Source organism: Pan paniscus, chromosome 11, assembly GCF_029289425.2.
Source record: "Pan paniscus chromosome 11, NHGRI_mPanPan1-v2.0_pri, whole genome shotgun sequence".
Taxonomy (NCBI): domain Eukaryota; kingdom Metazoa; phylum Chordata; class Mammalia; order Primates; family Hominidae; genus Pan; species Pan paniscus.
The window spans coordinates 47725197-47746676 of NC_073260.2; the positions used below are offsets into that span (position 1 = coordinate 47725197).

At 42.4% G+C, this 21480-nt stretch overlaps 1 protein-coding gene across 2 annotated transcripts in view; it reads left to right on the forward strand.

Annotated features, from left to right (window-relative positions):
- Positions 1–21480, forward strand: part of ROR2 (receptor tyrosine kinase like orphan receptor 2) — a 223553-nt gene that overhangs the window by 180390 nt on the left and 21683 nt on the right. For both annotated transcript variants that reach the window (XR_004673368.4, XM_034967697.3), the window contains exons 3-4: positions 9386–9673; positions 10830–10860. Coding sequence is in view for 1 of the 2 variants with exons in the window: in XM_034967697.3 (XP_034823588.1) it covers positions 9386–9673; positions 10830–10860 (319 nt within the window). In the remaining variant the exon portion in view is untranslated. The remainder of the gene's footprint in view (positions 1–9385; positions 9674–10829; positions 10861–21480) is intronic.

Consider the following 21480-nt stretch of genomic DNA (forward strand, 5'->3'; position numbering starts at 1 on the left):
AGAGCTGACGTGGGCACTGGGGAGATGAGCCTGTACCGTCAGTTGCTAAAGTTGTGCCACTGTTAAGTTAGAAAGGGGAAGTTTTTTGGATTAATTAAAAGGGAAGACTTCTGTTCTGTATAACGCTATGGAGTGTGAGTGCTGCCCAAATCCAAGCGAGCCGAAACCTCAGTCAGCCATGCCTGGCTCCTTTTGGCCTGGCAAATTGTTTCTGGAGAGGTTTAGGGCAGCTACAAAGGAATGTTTTTGTGAGTTGGAGGAGAGCTTAGAAAATGGTTAATACAAACCCCGTATTTTGCACATAAAGGAAATGAAGCCAAGAGAGGCTAAATGACTGGCTATAAATTAAACACCAAGGGAGAAAGGAATATTGTGCTTAATCTCTAGAGAGCTTTCTTTCCCGCTTTCATGTTTGGCCCCTAGAGAATCGATGACGTTGAAAATGGTGGACCAGACTCATTTGGCAGCCCTCCCACGTAAATTACATATGAGTGCTCAATAAAATACTAGTAAAATATGCAAATGCTTATATGAACGTGCAAGGGAGATGGAGAAATGCCCAGGAGCCAGGAATGGAAAGGAAGCAGAATTATAAGTGACAGCCCTGGGCTGCCGCAGCAGAAGCCACTTGAGGTAGCCCACTACGTTTGCAGCTTTGGAGAACAGCCTGATTTTCCTAGGTCCTCAAAAAGAGTTTATCTGAGACCAAGGGCCGAATTCTGAAGGCGTCATGGAGTTGTAACATGAGCTCACCAACAGTGAAAAGTGGTGTCACCACATGGCCGTGGCACACATGTGGACATGTCTGTGGGCCACAGAGCAGAGAGGGCACCAAGATGTGGACACAGCAAATCCTCCAGGGCTTTAATGTCAGAATAGCTCGGGAACATAAATGCTACACTTGAGAATATGCAGGGATAGGGAAACCCTGATGGAGAGTAAATGAAATAAGAAACCTAAAGTTACTGATTTCACTTGGAATCGGATGTACTAAGTTTCTTCTAATCAGGAGAAATGAGGGACTAGGAGAAAAATCTAGCTTGGTTTTAGGAAAATAAAGGAATGTGCATTTTTTGCACCCTGATATAAGGCCTATGAAATATCATCTCTAATATAGAAACGATTCTACTAGGTCCAGTTTCATCAAGAGCCTTGGGTTTCCACACCAAGCCAGGAGGGAACCCATGGGCTCTACAGAACCGAAGCTTTGTTGACAAGCTTACCTGTGAAGCTAGGAGACCTGCGAGCTGCAGTCCTGGAGAAGAGGGATGAGCACATTGCCACGGGGTCAGCCCCTGGAGGTCAGATGAGAGATTTTCTCCACCCTGGCTCCAGATGGGAAACACAGAAGGCTCTCCCATGAGAAATCAGTTGGGACCGGCACCTCTGGAAGCCAGATTTACATTACCAGCATGCTATAGGAAATTCCAAGCCAAAAAGTTAAGATAAAACTTGGCACTGCCTGTCAAGGGAACCCAGTCCTCAAGGGATTCCCTCAGAAAAACCAGCCTTACAATAAAAAAATTACACAGCACACTTGTCGAGGCCCAGGATGAGTGGCAAGCTAGTAAACAATGAAGCCAGAAGGATTAAAGATGAAAGGAGGAAACAGAAACCACATAGAAGAAAAAGCAGTGGTGGATTTGAAAAGGAACCAAACAGACCTTCTAGAAAAGAAAGATATAGTCCATGAAATGAGAAACTTGATGGGTATGTTACAGGGTAGATGCACACAGCTAAAGACAAAAAGGGTAAGGAGTATTAAAAATAGGGAGAGAGCACAGTGGAATTATCATATGAGGAAAACCAGCATATACCTAGAAGTATATTTAATATTTTATGAAATACTGATAGAGGTTTTACAGAATTGACAGAAAGCACAAATCTTCAGATTTGAGGAAGAGCACTGAGACCTGAGGAGGCTAAAATAAAAATAAATTTACTATTAATGATAGACAATTTGGAATGGCAAAGACAAAGGAAAAATATTGAAAATAGCCTAAGAAGGGGAAAGTTCAGAATACTTGCAAAGGAACAAGAACTTCAGGACTTCCAACAGTCACCATAGAAGCCAGAGGACAGTATTGCCTCAAATTCTATACCCAACTAAACTATCATTCACGTGTGAAAGTCATGGATGTTTTTAGACCAAGACTAAGAGTGTTTGCAGCCTTAGTCCTTTACCCAAAGAATGAATGTTATTCAGGATGAGCTCAATTGAACCTAAGAGGAAGGAGTGAGATGCCGGAAGTGTTGGTGAGGAAAGAAGCAGGTAGATCTCAAAATACTCTGACAGTAAAAATAACAATAATTGGAGGCTTAAAATCAGAGTGTATCTAAGCAGTAGGAAGCAGTTCAATGTGTGGTGTGTGTGTGTGTGTGTGTGTGTGTGTAAGTGATTATAGCTCATAGCATTTAAAGTCTTTTGTAATTGGGGGACTTTGCTAAATTAGGTAAGTCTATAAAAAGTAGTTAAGCTAGCCACTTATGTTTAACTTTCAAATAAGCAGAGGGGAAAAATGGAGCATTTAAAAATCCAATAGAAGATAGGAAAGAAAAAATAAAAGGCAATGGAAACATTAAAAATAAAACTCATCAGTTAAAAATGTAGACTCAAAATGTAAAATTATATGCCACTTATAAGAGTTATATCTAATACAGAATCATAAAAACGATAAAGATATTAAAAAGATAAAAGTAGGGCTATGTTAACCAAAGGTTCCCTGAGGATGGCTATAATAATATCAGATAAAATGATTTTCTAGGCAGAATTGTTGCTTAGTGATGTATGGACCAAATGATGTAATAAAACTGAAGTTGGGAATGCATCCAGCCCCATCATTTCCCATATATCGACTCAACTTGACAGAATTACTAAAAGCTATTTGACAAATGCAAAGTCTTTGAATCTAGTAGATAAACATACTAAAAATAGAAAAACAAAATCAACAAGCTTGATCAAATGGGCACTTAAAACTCTGCCATGAATGTAGAATAAGCACATTCTTACTACGCATATGTGGACCATCTTCAGGAAGCCGACTCTGCGGAGCATATCTCAGTGGCTTCAAAGAATTGTGATCACACAGAGCATGTTCTGTGACAACAGTGCAATTAAAGCACACTTTAAATAACTCATAGCTAAAAGAAAAATGTCGTAAGATATATTACACAATATTTGGGTCTGACTAATGATGTGAAGATTAATTAATTGGATGGCTAAAGAAGAGTGGAAGGAAAATTTTACACTTAATGCATACATAGAAAAGGAAAAAGTTATAAAATGAATTAACTACAGAAGTTGGAAAAAGCATCAGAATAGAGAGATGAACAGGCAGTTACACAAGGGGAGCCCCAATGACGAGAAATATTCCAAAGGATGTGGAAGCTCACGAGGAATTCATAAGATGCGAACTAAAACTGTAGCGCAGAACCTATCAGATTGGCAAATATTTTAAAGCACCCAAACACCAAATTCTGGCACAGCTGTAGGGAAGCACTTTAACTCAGATATTGTTAGTGAAGTACAAATTGTTTCAAGCACTTTCGAGACTCAGATCAATGAAAGATTTCAAGACTCTATGACACCACATCCAAGTGGATACTTTTTTCCCCTTCCAACTTTCATTTTAGGTTCAGGGGTACATGTACAGGTTTGTGACATGGGTAAATTGTGTGTCGTGGGGGTTTGGTGTACAGATTACTTTGTCACCTAGGTAATGAGCATAGTACCCAATAGGTAGTTTTTTAATCCTCACCCTCCTCCTACTATTCAGTCTTCCTGTAGGCCCTGGTGTCTGTTGTTCCCTTCTTTATGTCCATGTGTACTCAGTGTTTTATTCCCACTTATAAGTGAGAACATGAGGTATTTGGGGTTTTGTTCCTGTGTTAATTTGCTTAGGGTAATGGCCTCCAGCTGCATCCATGTTGCTGCAAAGGATATGATTTTTTTTATGGCTGCATTGTATTCCATGATGTATAAGTACCACATTTTCTTTATCCAGTCACGTATGTACTTTTGAGAGACTCTTGTATATGCACAGGACAAGACATCTATATAGGTGGTCATTAAACATTACAATAGCAATAATGTGGAAATAGCTTACAGTCCTTCAACTGGGAAATGGATAAGGAAATTGTGGCTTGTTTGTATAATGGGCTATTCTATTACACAGTAATTAAAATAAATGGAGCACATCAACCAACATAGATGGATGAAATCAACTAGCAAATATGACCTTTCAGGGAAAATTTCTAAAAGCATAAAATAATATAAATATGCATTGGAATGATGCATACAAGTTCTCTGGAGAAAAATAAGCAAGAGTAGGTTTTGGTTGCATTCTAGAATTTTTTTAAGTGTTCTAAGTGAAATATGGGAAAATTAATGTCAAATCTTTGTACGTTTTGTTCATGGTTATTGTTTGATAGCTGTGTTTTTCTGTATGTTTGCAGCATTTTAGCATTTAACATTTTTAAATCAAAAAGAATGTTGAAAAAACAATTAGGCAAAAAGATATGGGAGATATGAATTTTGAAAGCAAAAAGGTTATGTTATTGTTATTTGAGGAAGATGCTATCTATGTGGAAAATCCAAGGCAATCAACTCAGAAACTGTTATAACTAAGATAGCTGAGTAAAGTGGCAAGATCTTTAAAAACTTGCAAATGGGATTAAGTTAATTATTTTGAGAAGAGAGGATCATTCTGTCTTATCCGGGTAGGCCCAGTGTAACCACAGAGGTCCTTAGGAAACCGGGGCTGGAAGACTGGATTCAGCAGTAGATGTGACAATGGAAGCAGAGGGTGGAGTGATGCAATGAGGAATCACTGGCCAAGGAAAGAGGGGGTCCCTAATGTTACTGAAACACCAGGGTTTGGTCTAGGTCCTGCTGCTTACCACACGGAAAGCCAATCACTGAGACAACAATTATTGCCAAGAAAGAAGGCTTTAATCCGGTGATGCAGCTGAGGAGATGGGAGCTCAGCTTCAAATCCATCTCCCTGTCTGATTAAAATGAGGGCTTTATATAGCAGGGAAGAAAGGTAGCTATGTGTGGGAAAACAGGAACATGGAAGGGGTAAGGAAGCCATCCTGATGATGGAGGGGCCTAGTGTCTTATTGTCTGGATGTGATGATCTGGTGAGTTTCAATTCTTTGATACTTTTTTGAGAGGTCCTTTCCTGAGGAAGGGTCAATTTCTATGTTTATCCAAAAGAACTGTCTATGGCAGTGGTCCTCAACCTCCCAGCCATGGACTGGTACTGGTGCGTGGCCTGTTAGGAACTGGGGTACACAGCAGGAGGTGAGCAGTAGGTGAGAAAGTGAAGCTTCATCTGTATTTACAGCCACTCCCTATCAATTACATTACCACCTGAGCGCCACCTCCTGTCAGATCAGCAGTGGCATTAGCTTCTCATAGGAGCTCAAACCCTATTGTGAACTGTGCATCTGAGGGATCTAGGGTGTGCGCTTATGAGAGTCTAATGCCTGATTATCTGTCACTGTCTCCTGTCACTCCCAGACGGGACTGCTACTTGCAGGAGAACAAGCTCAGGGCTCCCACTGATTCTACACATTATGGTGAGTTGTATAAATAAATAGAAATAAAGTGCACAATAAATGTAATGCTCTTGAATTATCCCCAAACCAAGGCCCCTACCTCAGGCCATGGAAAGATTATCTTCCATGAGACTGGTCCCTGGTGCTAAAAAGACTGGGGACCACTGGTCTATGGGACTGTTGGGTTGGTTTCATTGGAAACCTGGCAAGGTTTGAGGAAAGCAGTTCTCACACAGAGCCTCTAGAAGGAAGGCAGCCCGTGTCACATGGATATGAGGACTTTGACCCCCATAACTGTAAGATGAAAGATATGTGTTGCTTTACACCCCTGTTTGTGGTAACTTGTCACAGCAGCCATAGGAAATTAGTACACTATGTAGATGATTGCTATCTAATAGTTTCCCTATAAACCTAAAGTCATTTAGACAGAAATAATAGAAAAAGTATTTACAATAGTAAGAAAAATTAGAGAGCAGCTAGAAATCTACCTAAAAATATATGTGAAGATGTATATTAAGAAAATTACAAAGCTTTTCTGAATACTTCAGAAGGTCTGAAATAGATACATAGACCATGCTTTCTCAATATCATGAAGTGGGTAGTTTTATGCAAATTATCCATTAAAGTCCTACTTTTAAAATGGAACTTGCTGGGATGATTTTAAAATTTAGAAGAGAAAAGTAGCAATGAAATTGAGAATATTGCCCCCAAAAAGTAACAGTTGTTTTTCTTTTCTTTTTTTATTTTTTTGAGACAGAGTCTCGCTCTGTCACCCAGGCCGGAGTGCAGTGGCGCGATCTCGGCTCACTGCAAGCTCCGCCTCCCGGGTTCACGCCGTTCTCCTGCCTCAGCCTCCCGAGTAGCAAGGAGTACAGGCGCCCGCCACCTCGCCTGGCTAATTTTTTTGTATTTTTAGTGGAGACAGGGTTTCACTGTGTTAGCCAGGATTGTCTCCATCTCCTGACCTCGTGATCCACTCGCTTCGGCCTCCCAGAGTGCTGGGATTACAGGCGTGAGCCACCGCACCTAGCCCACAGTTGTTTTTCTTAATGTCCAAACGTACTTCAGTCATCATAATTTAACAAATGTGATGTTGCCACAGCAACAAGCCAAGTGATTTAGTGGGGAGGGAGAAGGCAAGGTTAGAAGTGAATAGAGCTTGTTTTAGATGGGCAGCCAGAAAACACCTTCCATGGAGGTGACATTTCAGCAGGTGTGATACATGAGAGACAGCAAAGAACACTGAGGAGTGGCCTTGGCCAACTGAACAACAAGGAACCAGCTTGCTGTGCTTTGGAGAGAGCAAGGGACTCCCTGTCCAGTGGGGAAGAAGTGTGGGGAGGTTAGAGAAAATTTGGGAGCGTTGATACTGTGGATATAATCTAGTTATTCTCCATTATCTGTCTTTCTGATTTCTTTCTGAAGGCTCAATTTTACTCACCTACTTGGGGAGACAGCTGTAAATTATCAGGTTACTTAATGATGGCCCCATCTGAGTACTGGTCCCACTGAGCTTCCAATATAATGTGAAGGTGGCTCCCTCAAGGCCTGGCTGGAACGTGGTGCTGTCCGTGAGACTCTACCCTGGTCCCTTCCCACCTGGGCAGGCCTTTATATGCCACTGCCTCAGCACCTTCCCAGGTATAGCTGCTGGCCATTTAGCAATATTCTTTTCAATGCTAGTCTGGCCAGAACACAGTGAAATGATATGCTGGGATGGGCAGCCCAGATTATATCAAAACCACCACTTCACATCGTCACAGCAGATTAGATACTGTATTCAACAAAGAAACAAAGACATGAGATCCAGTAGACGGGAGCATGGGGAATGCAGATTCCCCATGCTGTGCCTGTATGGTTGAGTTAATGAAGATCATACATACAGAACTTTACCCTGCCTGATTCAGCCTATCTTTTTAAAGAATTGTCATCAGCATTTTAGTGACCTTCCAGCTTTATGTTGTCAATAAGAATTACCTTCTATAACTTAATTCAGTGCATGGAAAAGGGTTGGCTAGGAGAGTATCCAGGTAGAAGCTAATGATGTTAATAATAATTATAAGTAGTGGTCTCTGCTCATTAATGACTACTCTGCAGAGAGGTGCGTTTCCACTGTCCTGTGAATGAAGACCGTCTCCTCATCTTAAATCCACTGCCTGGCTTCCCCCACCTCTCCATCACCTCCACCTCCACAGATGCTGGAGGATCCTACAACACTTCTTACCCTTAGGGTTCATTAGAAATACTATAATTTTCCGATTAAATCTGTAACAACAGATGCCTGCCATCTTTCAACTTCACTTGAAAAGAAAGGATCAAGGCCAACCAGAAATGAGCCAAAAGATACAGAACATGGATGTATCTGTTTTGAAGTCATTTTCAGATTGCTGTGTTGTTTTAGCTTTGTCTGATGTAAGTTCATGTTGATGATTAACTTTCTTGTCCAACATTAGTTTTCCCTACATGTTACATTAACAGAATTGTATTTGCATGTTCCTCTTAAGAGACGGAGTAGTTCTCCAGCCTCTTGACCACACCACACACCTGCGTGTGCAGGCACACACATACATGTGCACCACACAAACACCACACATGCATACTCACACACATCCCTCCTCCTTTGTCCCTTTCACTTCCCCTTGTTCCCTGTAGCCTTGCGTTGCCCCCTAGAGCTCCTGCCTGTGGCTGTACTGGGCTCCCCACTTATCAGGGCAGTGTTTCCAGCTCCTATTTTAGGAGCAGCCCACTCACTCCCCATTCTGGGTGCTTTAAGACCCTGTGTGCCCCCTAGTGTGTGTGCGTGGGACTGCTTCTGTCTGCTCTGGACCTGGGTGCAGCAGGACAAAGCCTTCAGCTCCCCCTCATCAGCATTGTAACTTCTGTTCTATTTACAGGACTGTGATTAGCTTGGTTTGGGGATGTCCATGTTTTGTCACACATCTTTTTTTAATATTTTACTTCTGTGGCTTTGTGCTTAATGATACGGTAGGCAGGGAGGAGGGACTTTCTGAGCGTGAATTTACATCATTTTGACCAGCCTGGGTTAGATGTAGTGTTTGGAAAGAGAAGCACAGTTGATCCTCATCATTTGCAGATTCCGTATTTGTGAGTTCACCTAATACCTAAAGTCTATTTGTAACCTCCAGATCAATACTTATGGTGCTTTTGTGGCCTTTCACAGACACATGCCCATGGCAGTGAAAAATTTGTGTCCCAGCTGGGGCTAAACAAGGCGATGGTCTGCTCCCTGGTTTCTGCCCTCATATTGTGAACATGTGGCCTTTTCTTGGTCTATTTAGTGCCAAGTTTCTTGTATATTTGGGCTTTTTGTTGGTGATTTTATTGTTTATGATGGCCCCCAGGCACAGCACTGAAGTGGTCTGGTGTTCCTAAGTGCAAGAAAGCTGCAACATGCCTTATGGAGAAAAAAATGTGTGTGAGAGAAGCTTCGTTCAGGCATGAGTTATGAGGCTGTTGGCCATGGGTTCAATGTGAAGGAATCAACAGTACACATTGAATATGGTGTCTTTAAACAGAAACACACATAAACCAAGGCTATGTATTGGTTGGTTGGTGAAAATATTATGACGAGAGGCTCACAGGAATTTGACTCTGTATTTCCCATAGGAGCAGTGGTTCAGTATTCACTAACTCAGTGTTCCCTGTAGCTTTCTAGAAGATAATTACCGCAGATAACAACCTATTTTAGTAGGTGACAAAAATCGAAACCTTCCCTTGGAAGAGTTCATAACAGAGCCCCCAGGTAGCCCTTCCTTCCAGCCCTCACTGACGCTTGCTCTTTTGTGACCGCTCTCCTTGGCAGGTTACTTTCTGAATTTTCTGGAGCCAGTAAACAATATCACCATTGTCCAAGGCCAGACGGCAATTCTGCACTGCAAGGTGGCAGGAAACCCACCCCCTAACGTGCGGTGGCTAAAGAATGATGCCCCGGTGGTGCAGGAGCCGCGGCGGATCATCATCCGGAAGACAGAATATGGTTCACGACTGCGAATCCAGGACCTGGACACGACAGACACTGGCTACTACCAGTGCGTGGCCACCAACGGGATGAAGACCATTACCGCCACTGGCGTCCTGTTTGTGCGGCTGGGTGAGTTGGACAGTGAAATTGTGTGGGTTAGCAGATATGAAGGTTCCCAGCCACCAAGCAAGAGGTCCAGTTGCTATTTGAAACTGAACACACACCAGTCAGCACAAGGGGAGAGCAATGAAACCGTTCCCTAGGGCCTTCCCCATGTGCCCCAGGGCCCAGCTTGACCTGTTACCCATTTACTAGTAATAAAATAGGGCCAGGTGCGGTGGCTCACGCCTGTAATTCCAGCACTTTGGGAGGCCGAGGTGGGCGGATCACCTGAGGTGAGGAGTTTGAGATCAGCCTAGCCAGCATGGTAGTAGTTGGCCAGTTTAGTAGAAACTCCATCTCTACTAAAAATACAAAATTAGCCTGGCATGGTGGCGGGCGCCTGTAATCCCAGCTACTCAGGAGGCTGAGGCAGGAGAATCACTTGAACCTGGGAGGTGGAGGTTGCAGTGAGCCGAGATCACGCCATTGCATTCCAGCATGGGTGACAAGAGTGAAACTCTGTCTCAAAAAAAAAAAAAAAAAGAGAACAAAAAGAAAATAGGTGCAGATGGAGAGGTTTATGGACCTGGAGCCCAGAAGACAATCCCAGGCACACACGGGGAGCTGAGGTGTTTAGCAGGAAGGCCGTGTGTTAGGAGGTCAGGTGTCAGTGGGAGAGTGACCACACTGCAGGACGGCTAGGTAGGGCCCGAGGCTGACCTGGCTGGGGTGGGGAGAGAGCTGAGTGCGATGACCAGAGATTCTGAGTCTCTGTGCTCGTCACACCTGGTGAAGGAATTAAGTGGCAGGAAGGACTGTGTCCCCCTTCATCCCACCTGTGAAAAACTCCCAGGCAGCAAACGCCCTGGCCCTGCCACCGAAGCCCACGCCATCCGATCATAAGTAGTAAAACAGATTTTGTGTGTAAAGACTAGATGAGAAGAGAGAGTAAGGACAGCAAAAACTCCAAAAACAAAGATACCCTCAGTGACAAAGCACCCCTTCCCTTGTGTGTGGTTTCCAGCCTTGCTGACGTAATCACGAGTGGAGCCTGAGGCCCGAGGACAGCTGCCCACCAGTGAGCCCACTGGCTTCAGCCTGTTTGCCACTGGCCTGATTTGAAGAAGGTTGTATTCCAAATCATGGAGTATTAATAACTTGTCTTTTTGTTTCCTCTTTTTAGGTCCAACGCACAGCCCAAATCATAACTTTCAGTAAGTATCTGTTTTCCCCAAACCATGTTCTGCTGCTCTGAGGGTTTTTGTTATGTAGGAATCCGGGGTTTAAATCCTGCCAGCTCATGTCTTTGCCGAATTTGCTAGAAGTTGGCTGGGCTTCACACAGGGATGGCCACGTGCTTGCTTAGGGTTGGGAAACATTTACATTTTTCATGTTTCTTGTACAGAAAAAAAGTCAGAAAAACAAAAATGGTTAATTTCTTTCTGTGATCGTGACCTTACACAGGGCTACTGAGAGGAGTATAAATATACAGGCCAGGTTGCCTGGGCACCAGGAAGATACCGGCTCATTAGGACATTGGGAAACAGGGACGTAATTCACTCTGAAATCCCAGCACCACCAGCTGCAGTTAATAAATGTGTGCCCCTGAGCCTTGGGCCACCCCGTGGCAGTGGGCGGGAGTCTCAACCCCACCTTGCAGATGAGGAGACTGAGGCTCACAGCCAGGCTCACACTCCTTCACGAGCTGCTGACAGCAGTGGCTTTGAACTCAGGCCTCTGGTTTCCCAGTACAAGGTTGTTCCACTGTGGCCAGGCTGTCTTGGGAGAGTCCCCTCTGAACTGCCCACACTCTCCCATCGTGTACACAGAGGAGTGCTCATTCCATTGCCTGTGTTTGAGATGAGCAGTGACTGTCCGGGTTTCCTGCATTTCCTCCTCAGACATATTGGAGAGCAGTGCTTCACTTTGAGATGTTCTGAACAATAGCATGAACACTATATGGTTGGTAAAGTGTGCAGTGTTGGCTGATTTCTGTTTCCTTGGGCCTTGTACCCATTACTCACCCATGATGTGCTGCAACACCACGTTGGGAGGCTGGGCAGGGCGGCGACCTGTCTCAGCAGACATCAGCAGCTTGCTTGCAGAGGGCAGATTTTTTTTCCCCCCCCAAATAGACAGGACTGGCTCTTTCACCCAGACTGGAGTGCAGTGGCACGATCACAGCTTACTGCAGTCTTGTACTCCTGGGCTCAAGCCATCCTCCCCCTTCAGCCTCCCAAGTAGCTGGGACTGCAGGTGCGTGCCACCACACATCCGGATAATTTTTTCTTATTTTTTGTAGAGATGGGGTCTCACTATGCTGTCCAGACTGGTCACAAACTCTTGCCTCGAGCAATCCTCCTGTCTCGCCCTCCCAAATCACTGGGATTGTAGGTGTGTGCCACCACACCTGACCTAGAGGGAAGATATTTGGGAAGATTCTGTGCTAAGCAATAGTGATGGAGCATTTTTCCTTAATAGTCCTTCAGACACAGAGTAAGGAAAGAAGAAATTGCATCATGAGCACAATTATGGGGCTTTGGAAAAAGGCATATAAGTCATTTCAAAAGTTGAACTATTGTTCTCTCTTATTTTATATTTATGTCTTTTATTTTAGTTATTTTATTTTTTGAGACAGAGTCTCACCCTGTCACCCAGGCTGGAGTGCAGTGGTGCAGTCTCCGCTCACTGCAACCTCTGCCTGCCAAGTTCAGGCAATTCTCCTGTCTGAGCCTCCCGAGTAGCTGAAATTACAGATGCGCACCACCATGCCTGGCTAATGTTTGTATTTTTAGTAGAGACGGGGTTTCACCATGTTGGCCAGACTGGTCTCGAACTCCTGACCTCAAGTGATCCGTCCACCTTGGCCTCCCAAAGTGCTGAGATTACAGGCGTGTGCCACTGCACCCGGCCTATATTTATGTATTTTATAAATAAAACTTTTATAGTTCATTTATATATAGTTACATAAACATATTATGTAACTATATAATATATTGTAAATACATAACATATAATTACAGAACTATAATTATATAAATATTAAACATTCATATATTTATATACAAATTGTAAATATATATATTTATATAAATTATTTCACAATATTTTTACATTGACTTTCTTCTCACTTTAAGTTATGGATTTAATCCACACATTGATGTAAATGACTGGGGCAGTTTCGGAAAGTCCCGCCTGACCGCCCATCCTTCCAGGCCTCCTGCCTCCCTTGTCATAAAGGTAAATCATCCAGGGAGTTTCTAGGCACTCAGTACATACATACGTCTACCTAAGGAAATACAAAACAATCAACTTGAAAAAAGGTCTAAAAGCACATAAATTACTCAGTGTTATTGAGGCAATGAAGAAATATGCTTACCTATACACTACTGATGAGAAATTTCTGGAGTGCTATTTGACAATAAACATAAAAATATTTTTAAAAAGAAATACCTCTTATCAGTTTTATGTACTTTTTTACATAAATGATGCTATACTTGACATGTTTAGTTAACAGTATTCACAGAAATCTTTCCATCTCAGTGTGTTTGAAGTTTCCAGATGCTCTCTTTCCCTGTTTCTGGACTCATGTGCAGAGCATGTGACTGTTCCATCGTGACAGGCATTCCCATCAGGGAAGCCTCATCCCAGCCACTCGTGCCACCGCGTCTCCCTTCCCTGGCCCTGAGACCTGTGGCTGGGTTTCTCTAGGAGAGATTCTGAAGAGGAAAAACTAAAGGGGCACAGGCATCCCCTTTTTAAAACTGATACTGCCAAATGGTCATTTGTAGGTTACTTTCCCGACAACGTCAAAGGACCCATTTCTCCTTATCTTCCATAAGATGACTTCCAAACTTGTTAACTTCTGCCACTCTGAAGGATGAAAAATGAATAAATGACCTGCTTTGTTCTCCATTTCCCTGGTTACTAGTGAGGCTGAGCATGTGGACACACATTGCTTGGCACTCATGTCTCTTCTTTGTCAATTGCCACTTCATATTCTTTGCTCATTTTTCCTTTACATTGTTTCTTAATGAATTTTGATAATTCTTTATGTCTTATTTCTTGATCATATAGAAATTAAAACTTTTACAAATGAATAATTTGTTTTTCATGTTATGTCTTGTTAAAGAATGTCATGATTTCCTTGAAAAATTCTGATGGTACTTTGATTGGAATTACAATGAATTTTTAGGTCAGTTTGGTGAGAATTAATATCTAAATTGAATTTTCTTATCAAGGACTACTTTCCTTTGTGTTTTGAGGTGTTTTCTTTTTCTTAACATTTTATAATGAAAAATTTCAAACATACGGTTGAAAGAATTTTATAGTGGGCTCCTGTATACTCACCAGCTAGATGCTAGCATTTACATTTTACTGTGCTAACTTTATCACTTATCGTTCCATCCAGCCTCCATCTGTCCATCAATCCATCTAATTTTTCATTCATTTCACTGAGTTGCAGATACTTGTACATTTACCCTGAAATACTTCAGCATATATATCATTAATGAGAGTTCAGTATCTGTTTATGATTCTTGCTCCTTCTTCTTCAGTTAAAATTTGCATACCAGTGAAATGCACACATCTTAAGTATAGCACTATCAGGTCTGACAAATGCATAAATCTCTGCAATCGAAACACCCTATCCAGGTACAGAATCTCTGTCACGCTTGCAGGCTCTGTCGTGCAACTTCCTCGTCAACTCCCTTCTACCCCAGGCACCCACTATTCTGATTTTTTAAGTAATGGACTAGTTTTTCCTGTTATTAAACATCACAGAAATGAAATCCTTCAGGATGTAGCTAGCCACTTAAGCCTGGCGTCCTTTTAGCATAGTGCTTTTGAGACTCATCTGTGTTGTACACGTATCAGTAGGTTACAGCTGTTTATTGCTGAATAGCATTTTACTGTATGAACATACTCGTTGATTTATCCATTCTCCTGTTGAAGGACACCTAAGCAGATTCCAGGCTTGACTACTATGAATAAAGTTCCTTGTATAGGAATACTCTATACTTTTTGTGGACATGTATTTTCATTTCTGTTAGTGTTAACTAGGCGTAGAATTGCTGCATTATAGGGCACATGTGTGTGCTTAATTTTATAAGACATTCCTGGGCCTTCTCCTAAACTCTTTTTATCTCCACCCACAGTGTGGGAGACTTGTGATCACTCCACATATTTCCCAACATTGGTGTGGTCAGCCTTTTTAAGTGTAGCTATTCCGCTGTATGCAGTGATTCCAGTGATCTTTTATATCATTCCAGCCTCTTGAAAAAGTAATTTTTACTAGTCATTTTTAAATTTTCAAATAAATGTATTTAAAGTTGTAAAGTTTCCTCTGAATACCATCTCCCTGCTTCCACCACGCATTTAGGCTTCTGTTGTTTGATACTGTTTTCTGATTTTTGTTGCATTATTATTAGTGAATATGGGCTGTTTATGTTTTACTCTTGATAATTTATTGAGATTTTTCTTTGTAACCAGTTAGATACGGTCCATTTTTGTGAATCTTGCCTGTTGTTTCAAAAATAAGTGTGCTTTGATGTGGCTGCACATTTCTTGACTCATCTGTGAGATTGAGTATTAAGTATGTTATTAAAAATATCTATATATTTTTTATCCACATGAGTACCAGATACCTGAAGATTTGTGAAAGTCACCCACACTCAATCTGGATTTGCTAGTTTCTATTAGTTCTCTATTTTTAATATTTTGTGTGTATTTTAAGGTTATATAGGTTTTTGTGGGGTTTTTTGGTTTCTTTTTACAGTCCCTTTTAGTGCTTTTTGCCTTGAATTCAGTTTTGCCTAACAATAATAGAGTTCCACATGCTTTTTAAATTTGCATTTGCCAGGAACCGTTTTTATGATTCCTGTCCCACTCTTTAGTCTTTCACCTTTTTGTGTTCTGTTTTATGTAGGTCTCTTGTAAATGATGCATAACTAGACTTTTTTTGGGAGGTTGATGTGGAGACCTTTCCAGTCTGAAAGTCCATGTTAATACGTAGTTAAATTCATTTTAACTAATATACAGTATTCCATTCTGTGAGTCAGTTTCCACTTGAATCATGCATTGACTGCCGAGTGAAGGTTAGTTCTTTTCACTGATAGGGACCCGTTTATAGTGACTGTGCATCCCACGTCTCTTTGTCCCTATGGGTGAAAGTCCTCCAGGGACAGAGATCAGGAAGCAGGATTACGGGTGTGCATCTCCCACCTCTCCCAGGAATGGCCAGATTGCCCTCTATGATGGCCAAGTCATTCATAGCCTCACCTGCAACACATGAGTTATTATTTCCTCATGTTTTCTAGCACATGGTATTATCAGAACTTAAAATGTTGCCAGCATCTTAGGTGTCAAATAGTAATTTTACATTACATTTCACCAGTAAATAGTGAGGTTGAACATCATTTTGTCGTTTTAAAAGCCATTGCATTGCCTGTGTGTATCCAGCCTATCCTCATTATTTTCAGATTCCATATTTGCAAATTTGCTTATTCACTAAACTTCGTGTCCCCCAAATCAACACTCGTGGTATTTTCATGGTCATTCTTGGACATGCACAGAGTGGAGAAAAACCTGAGCTCCCTGACACATGTTTCCAGCTGAGACTGAACCAAACTACACTCCCTTCTTGTTCTAGTCCTCATACTGTAAGCACATATCCTTTCTGTCTACTTAGTGTCACGTTTTTCCTATTTGTATGCTTTCTGTTGGTGATTCTGCTGTTGTAAATGGCTCCCAGGCGTGGCACTGAAGTGCCATCTGGTGTCCCAAGTGTAGGGAGCTGTGATGTGCCTTACGGAGAAGATGTGTTGTTAGAGGCTGTGCGTTTTCCACGAATCAATAATATACATCAAATAAGATGTCTTTAACCAAAAATGTACATAAAACAAGATGTGTATTGATTGGTTGAAGCAAATGTTGTAACCAGAGGCTCTCAGAAAACTAACTGTATTTTCCCTGGGAACAGTGGCTCAATATTCACTAATTCAGTGTTTGTCGTGACATTATAGAAAATAACTATGGTAGATAACTAAAATAGACTGCACTTTGTCCATGTTTCTGTTAGGATATGTGTTTTTCGGCCGGGTGCAGTGGCTCATGCCTGTAATACCAACACTTTGGGAGGCCAAGGCAGGTGGATCACCTGAGGTCACGAGTTCAAGACCAGCCTGGCCAACATCGTGAAACCCCGTCTCTACTAAAAATATAAAAATTAGCTGGGCATGGTGGCACATGCCTGTAATTCCAGCTACTTGGGAGGTGGAGACAGGAGAATTGCTTGAACCTGGGAGGCGGAGGTTGCAGTGAGCCAAGATCACGCCACTTCACTCCAGCCTGGGCGACGGAACAATACTTAGTCTCAAAAAAAAGAAAGAATATGTGTTTTTCTTGCTTTATAAGAGTTTCAAAATAATTTCTAGGTATATGCCTTTACGTAGTTATTACTCCATCTAGAATTTATTTTTATGCTGGTATAAGCTAGTATTCTCCTATAATGTTTTTCTCTACAGATGGCCTGGAGTCTTGGCATCATCTAATGAATTACCTAATCTGTAATCATTAAATTTAATATCACCCCTGTCCTGTGTGAAATTTCTATAGATGGGGGTCTGCTTATAGGCTGTTTTGTCCCTATAGCTTCTGTTCCTGGACGAATTCCACAGTATTCTAACAGTACAGCTTTGTAATATATCTTGCCATATATAGGGAAACATGCCCTCCTCTACTGCTATGGACTGAAATGTGTTTCCCACCAAATTCCTGTGGTGACAGAGCCTGTACTGGAGACAGGACCTTTAAAAAGGTGATTAAGGTTAAATAAGGTCATAAGGGTGGAGCCGTGATCCAAGAGTACTGGTGTCTTTATACAAGAGGAAGAGATACAGAGATCTCAGGTGCCATCTGGAAGGCAGGAGGAAAACCCCCACCAGGAGCCAAAGTGGCTGGCACCTTGATGTTGGACTTTCAGCCTCCAGAGTATGAGAAAATACATTCTGTTGCTTAAGCCACCGTCTATGATATTAGTTATGGCAGCCTAAACTGATGATTGACCCACCTTATTACCATACCATTTTTCTAAATTATCTTTCCTGTTATTTGCCTTGTTCTTTTCCTTGTGAATTTTATATCTTTGTATTAGAATTGAATAGATGTTTGATTGATTAGGGGAGAACTAATGCTGCTGTTTCTAGTTTGTAGTTTGATATTTCTTTAAGTTGTCTGTGTGCTTTTCTTTTTTTTTCTTTCCTTTCTTTGGAGACGGAGTTTCGCTCTTGTTGCCCAGGCTGCAGTGCAGTGGCACGATATTGGCTCACTGCAGCCTCCGCCTCCCAGGTTCAAGTGATTCTCTGCCTCAGCCTCCTGAGTAGCTGGGATTACAGGCGCCTGCCACCACGCCTGGCTAATTTTTGTATTTTTAGTAGAGACAGGGTTCCACCATGTTGGTCAGGCTGGTCTCCTGACCTCAGGTGATCCACACGCCTCAGCCTCCCAAAATGCTGGGATTGCAGGCGTGAGCCACCAGGCCCGGCCTCTGTGCCCTTTGTAATATAGTTTTATAATTTTCTCCATGACGACCCGGCACATCTTTCTTAAGTATGTTTCCAGGTGGTTCATTGATTCTGCTAATGATACTGATATCTTTCTCTCCCAAATTTTATTTTTAAATTGTGTGCTAGTGGTGGTTGAGAAAGGCATTAAATTTTAAATACAAATCTTACACCCACAACTTTGTTGAACTTTTTCATTATTTTTTCCTGAAGTATCTTTTGGATTTTTTTCTATGGGGGAATTAAAGTTTTCTACAAATACTTTTTTCTATTCCCACCTTTATGTATTCAAGAAAAATTATCTATATTCCAGTGTACAACACGATGTTTTGGTATATGTATACATTGTGAAATGGCTAAATCAAGTTAATGGACATATGTCTCACTTGATATGCTCATCATTTTCTTGTAGTGAAAACACTTAAAGTCTATTCTCTTTGGCATTTTTTTTTTTTTTTTGAGACAGCGTCTCGCTTTTTCGCCCAGGCTGGAGTGCAGCAGTGCACAATCTTGGCTCACTGAAACCTCCGCCTCCCAGGTTCAAGCAATTCTTCTGCCTCAGTCTCCCGAGGAGCTGGGGTTACAGGAGTGCACCACCATGCCTGGCTAATTTTTTTGTTTGTTTGTTTGTTGGTTTTTTAGTAGAGACAGGGTTTCATCATATTGGCCATGGGGCCCACAGGTGTGTGCATGCATATTGTGCTACACACACACACACACACACCTGCTCAAGGAAAGTGTGTTATTCTTTTGAATAATGAAAAGTTATGTTAATTATTGGCCTCTGGGAAATCACCTTCCTGGGGCCATGGCCTTGTTATTTTCTTATGGGAACAAGAATCAGTTAATTCCAAGACTTCAGCCGTTCTCCATCCAGATGCTTGTGACCCGGGACTCCTTGTTTCCAAGTCTGACTTATCTCCCCAGCTCCAGCCCCATATGTTTCACCCACATAATGAGCCTCTCCAGGTGGATGATTCGAAGGCACCTCTCGCCAAGTGTGTCTACACGGAATTCGGCCAGCTGCCAGCCCAAACTCCTTCCATTGCTATTTTCGGGGAGTTTTCATAAGTCTAGTTCAGAGTTTATCCTAATTACAGGAAAACAGCACTATAAAATTGAAAGTGCCAAGTAAGAAGCCGGTAATTAGAAATGACGTGAGCAGAAACCAAGCCAGGCCAGGCATGGTGGCTCAGGCCTGTAATCCCAGCGCTTTGGGAGGCCAAGGCGGGCTGATCACTTGAAGTCAGGAGATGGAAACCAGCCCGGCCAACTTGGTGAAACCCTCTTTCTACTAAAAATACAAACATTAGCCAGGTGTGGTGGTGCGTGCCTGTAATCCCAGGTACTAGGGAGGCTGATGCCCGAGAATTGCTTGAACCTGGGAGGTGGAGGTTGCAGTGAGCCGAGATCACACCACTGCACTCCAGCCTGGCCAACAGAGCGAGACTCCATGTTTTAAAAAATAAACAAACAAAAAAACCAAGCCACCTTATTGCTGACAAACTCAGGCAAAAGGCTGACATTTGGCATTTGATATTAAAGCCCTCAGAACACCAACCTAATCAAGTTCAACTTAATTCAGACAGAACTTGAAGGAGGGAAGCCAGTCTAATTTTTTTCTCAGTGACATCTTTTTATGGTAAGTTCTGTTTTCTAGAAAATACAACTTTCCTTAAATCTCATAGTACAGAACCGGAATAAAAGCTAGAAACTGAATTTAAGGTTATGTGATACAAGCAGTAGGTGACTAAATAGACAATCATCAGTAAGATAATTCGAGAATAGATACACACTTCTAAATGCAGACTATAGGCTGGGCGCGGTGGCTCAACGCCTGTAATCCCAGCACTTTGGGAGGCCGAGGTGGGCGGATCACCTGAGGTCAGGAGTTCAATACCAGTCTGGCCAACATGGTGAAACCCCATCCCTACTAAAAATACAAAAATTAGCCGGGTGTGGTGGCACACACCTGTAATCCCAGCTGCTTGGGAGTCTGAGGCAGAACTGCTTGAACCGGGGAGGTGGAGGTTGCAGTGAGCCGAGAGCGCGCCATTGCACTCCAGCCTAGGCAACAAGAGCAAAACTCCATCTCAAAAAAAAAAAAAAGGCTGGGTATGGTGGCTCATGCCTGCAATCCTAGCACTTTGGGAAGCCAAGGTGGGTGGATTATCTGAGGTCGGGAGTTTGAGACCAGCCTGACCAACATGGAGAAACCCCGTCTCTACTAAAAATACAAAATTAGTCCGGTATGGTGGCAGATGCCTGTGATCCCAGCTACTCGGGAGACTGAGGCAGGAGAATTGCTTGAACCCAGGAGGTGGAGGTTGCAGTGAGCCGAGATCGCGCCACTGCATTCTAGCCTGGGCAAAAAGAGCGAGACTTCGTCTCAAAAAATATATATATATAATATAATTAATAAATAATAAATGAGACCATATGGTGACACAGGATATTTGCATTTCAGCAATAATGAAAATGTGCACACTTGATGTGCACTCACACGTGGAATGCCGCTTTAGGTTGTTTTGTTTCCACCCGAGCCCGTGGATTCCAGGGGCTAGCTCTTATGCCATATGATGCACAGTGAGAGCCTTTTACCAACTGACTTCAGGGTTTTTCAAGGATATAGCAACCTTCCAAGGGGGAAGGTGTTTGGCTTACCTGGGAGGGACTAGCCACCTGAACAGCATAGGGGAAAATAAAATTTACTTCCCAGGGAACTGGCACCCTCAGAGCCATTGTCTTCTCTGCCTCTGGCCACCTTATGTGATCCTGGCCTTAGAGGTGGCCATTGCAAAAGCCAATATTTCCAAGGTTCTGCTGACTTGGATTTTTATGATATCAAACATTGGTGTTGGGCATGTTCAGTTGGATCAAGTGGATGTTTTTGCCACATCTAATATGTTATCAGTACAGTCAGATATTCAGAGTATTTCATTTTGGAAGCAGAGAGTAATAAATATACAGCATCTTAATTCTCAAGGAAATCATTCATTTAGTTAACAAATTTCAGCTTCAACCGGGCGTGGTGGCTCACGCCTGTAATCCCAGCACTTTGGGAGGCTGAGGTGGGCTTATCACCTGAGCTCCGGAGTTTGAGACCAGCCTGGCCAACATATGATGAAACTCCATCTCCACTAAAAAATACAAAAATTAGCTGGGTGTGGTGGTGAATGCCTGTAGTCCCAGCTACTTGGGAAGCTGGGCAGGAGAATCAACCTCCAGGAGGTGGAGGTGGCAGTGAGCCAAGATCGTGATACTGCACTCCAG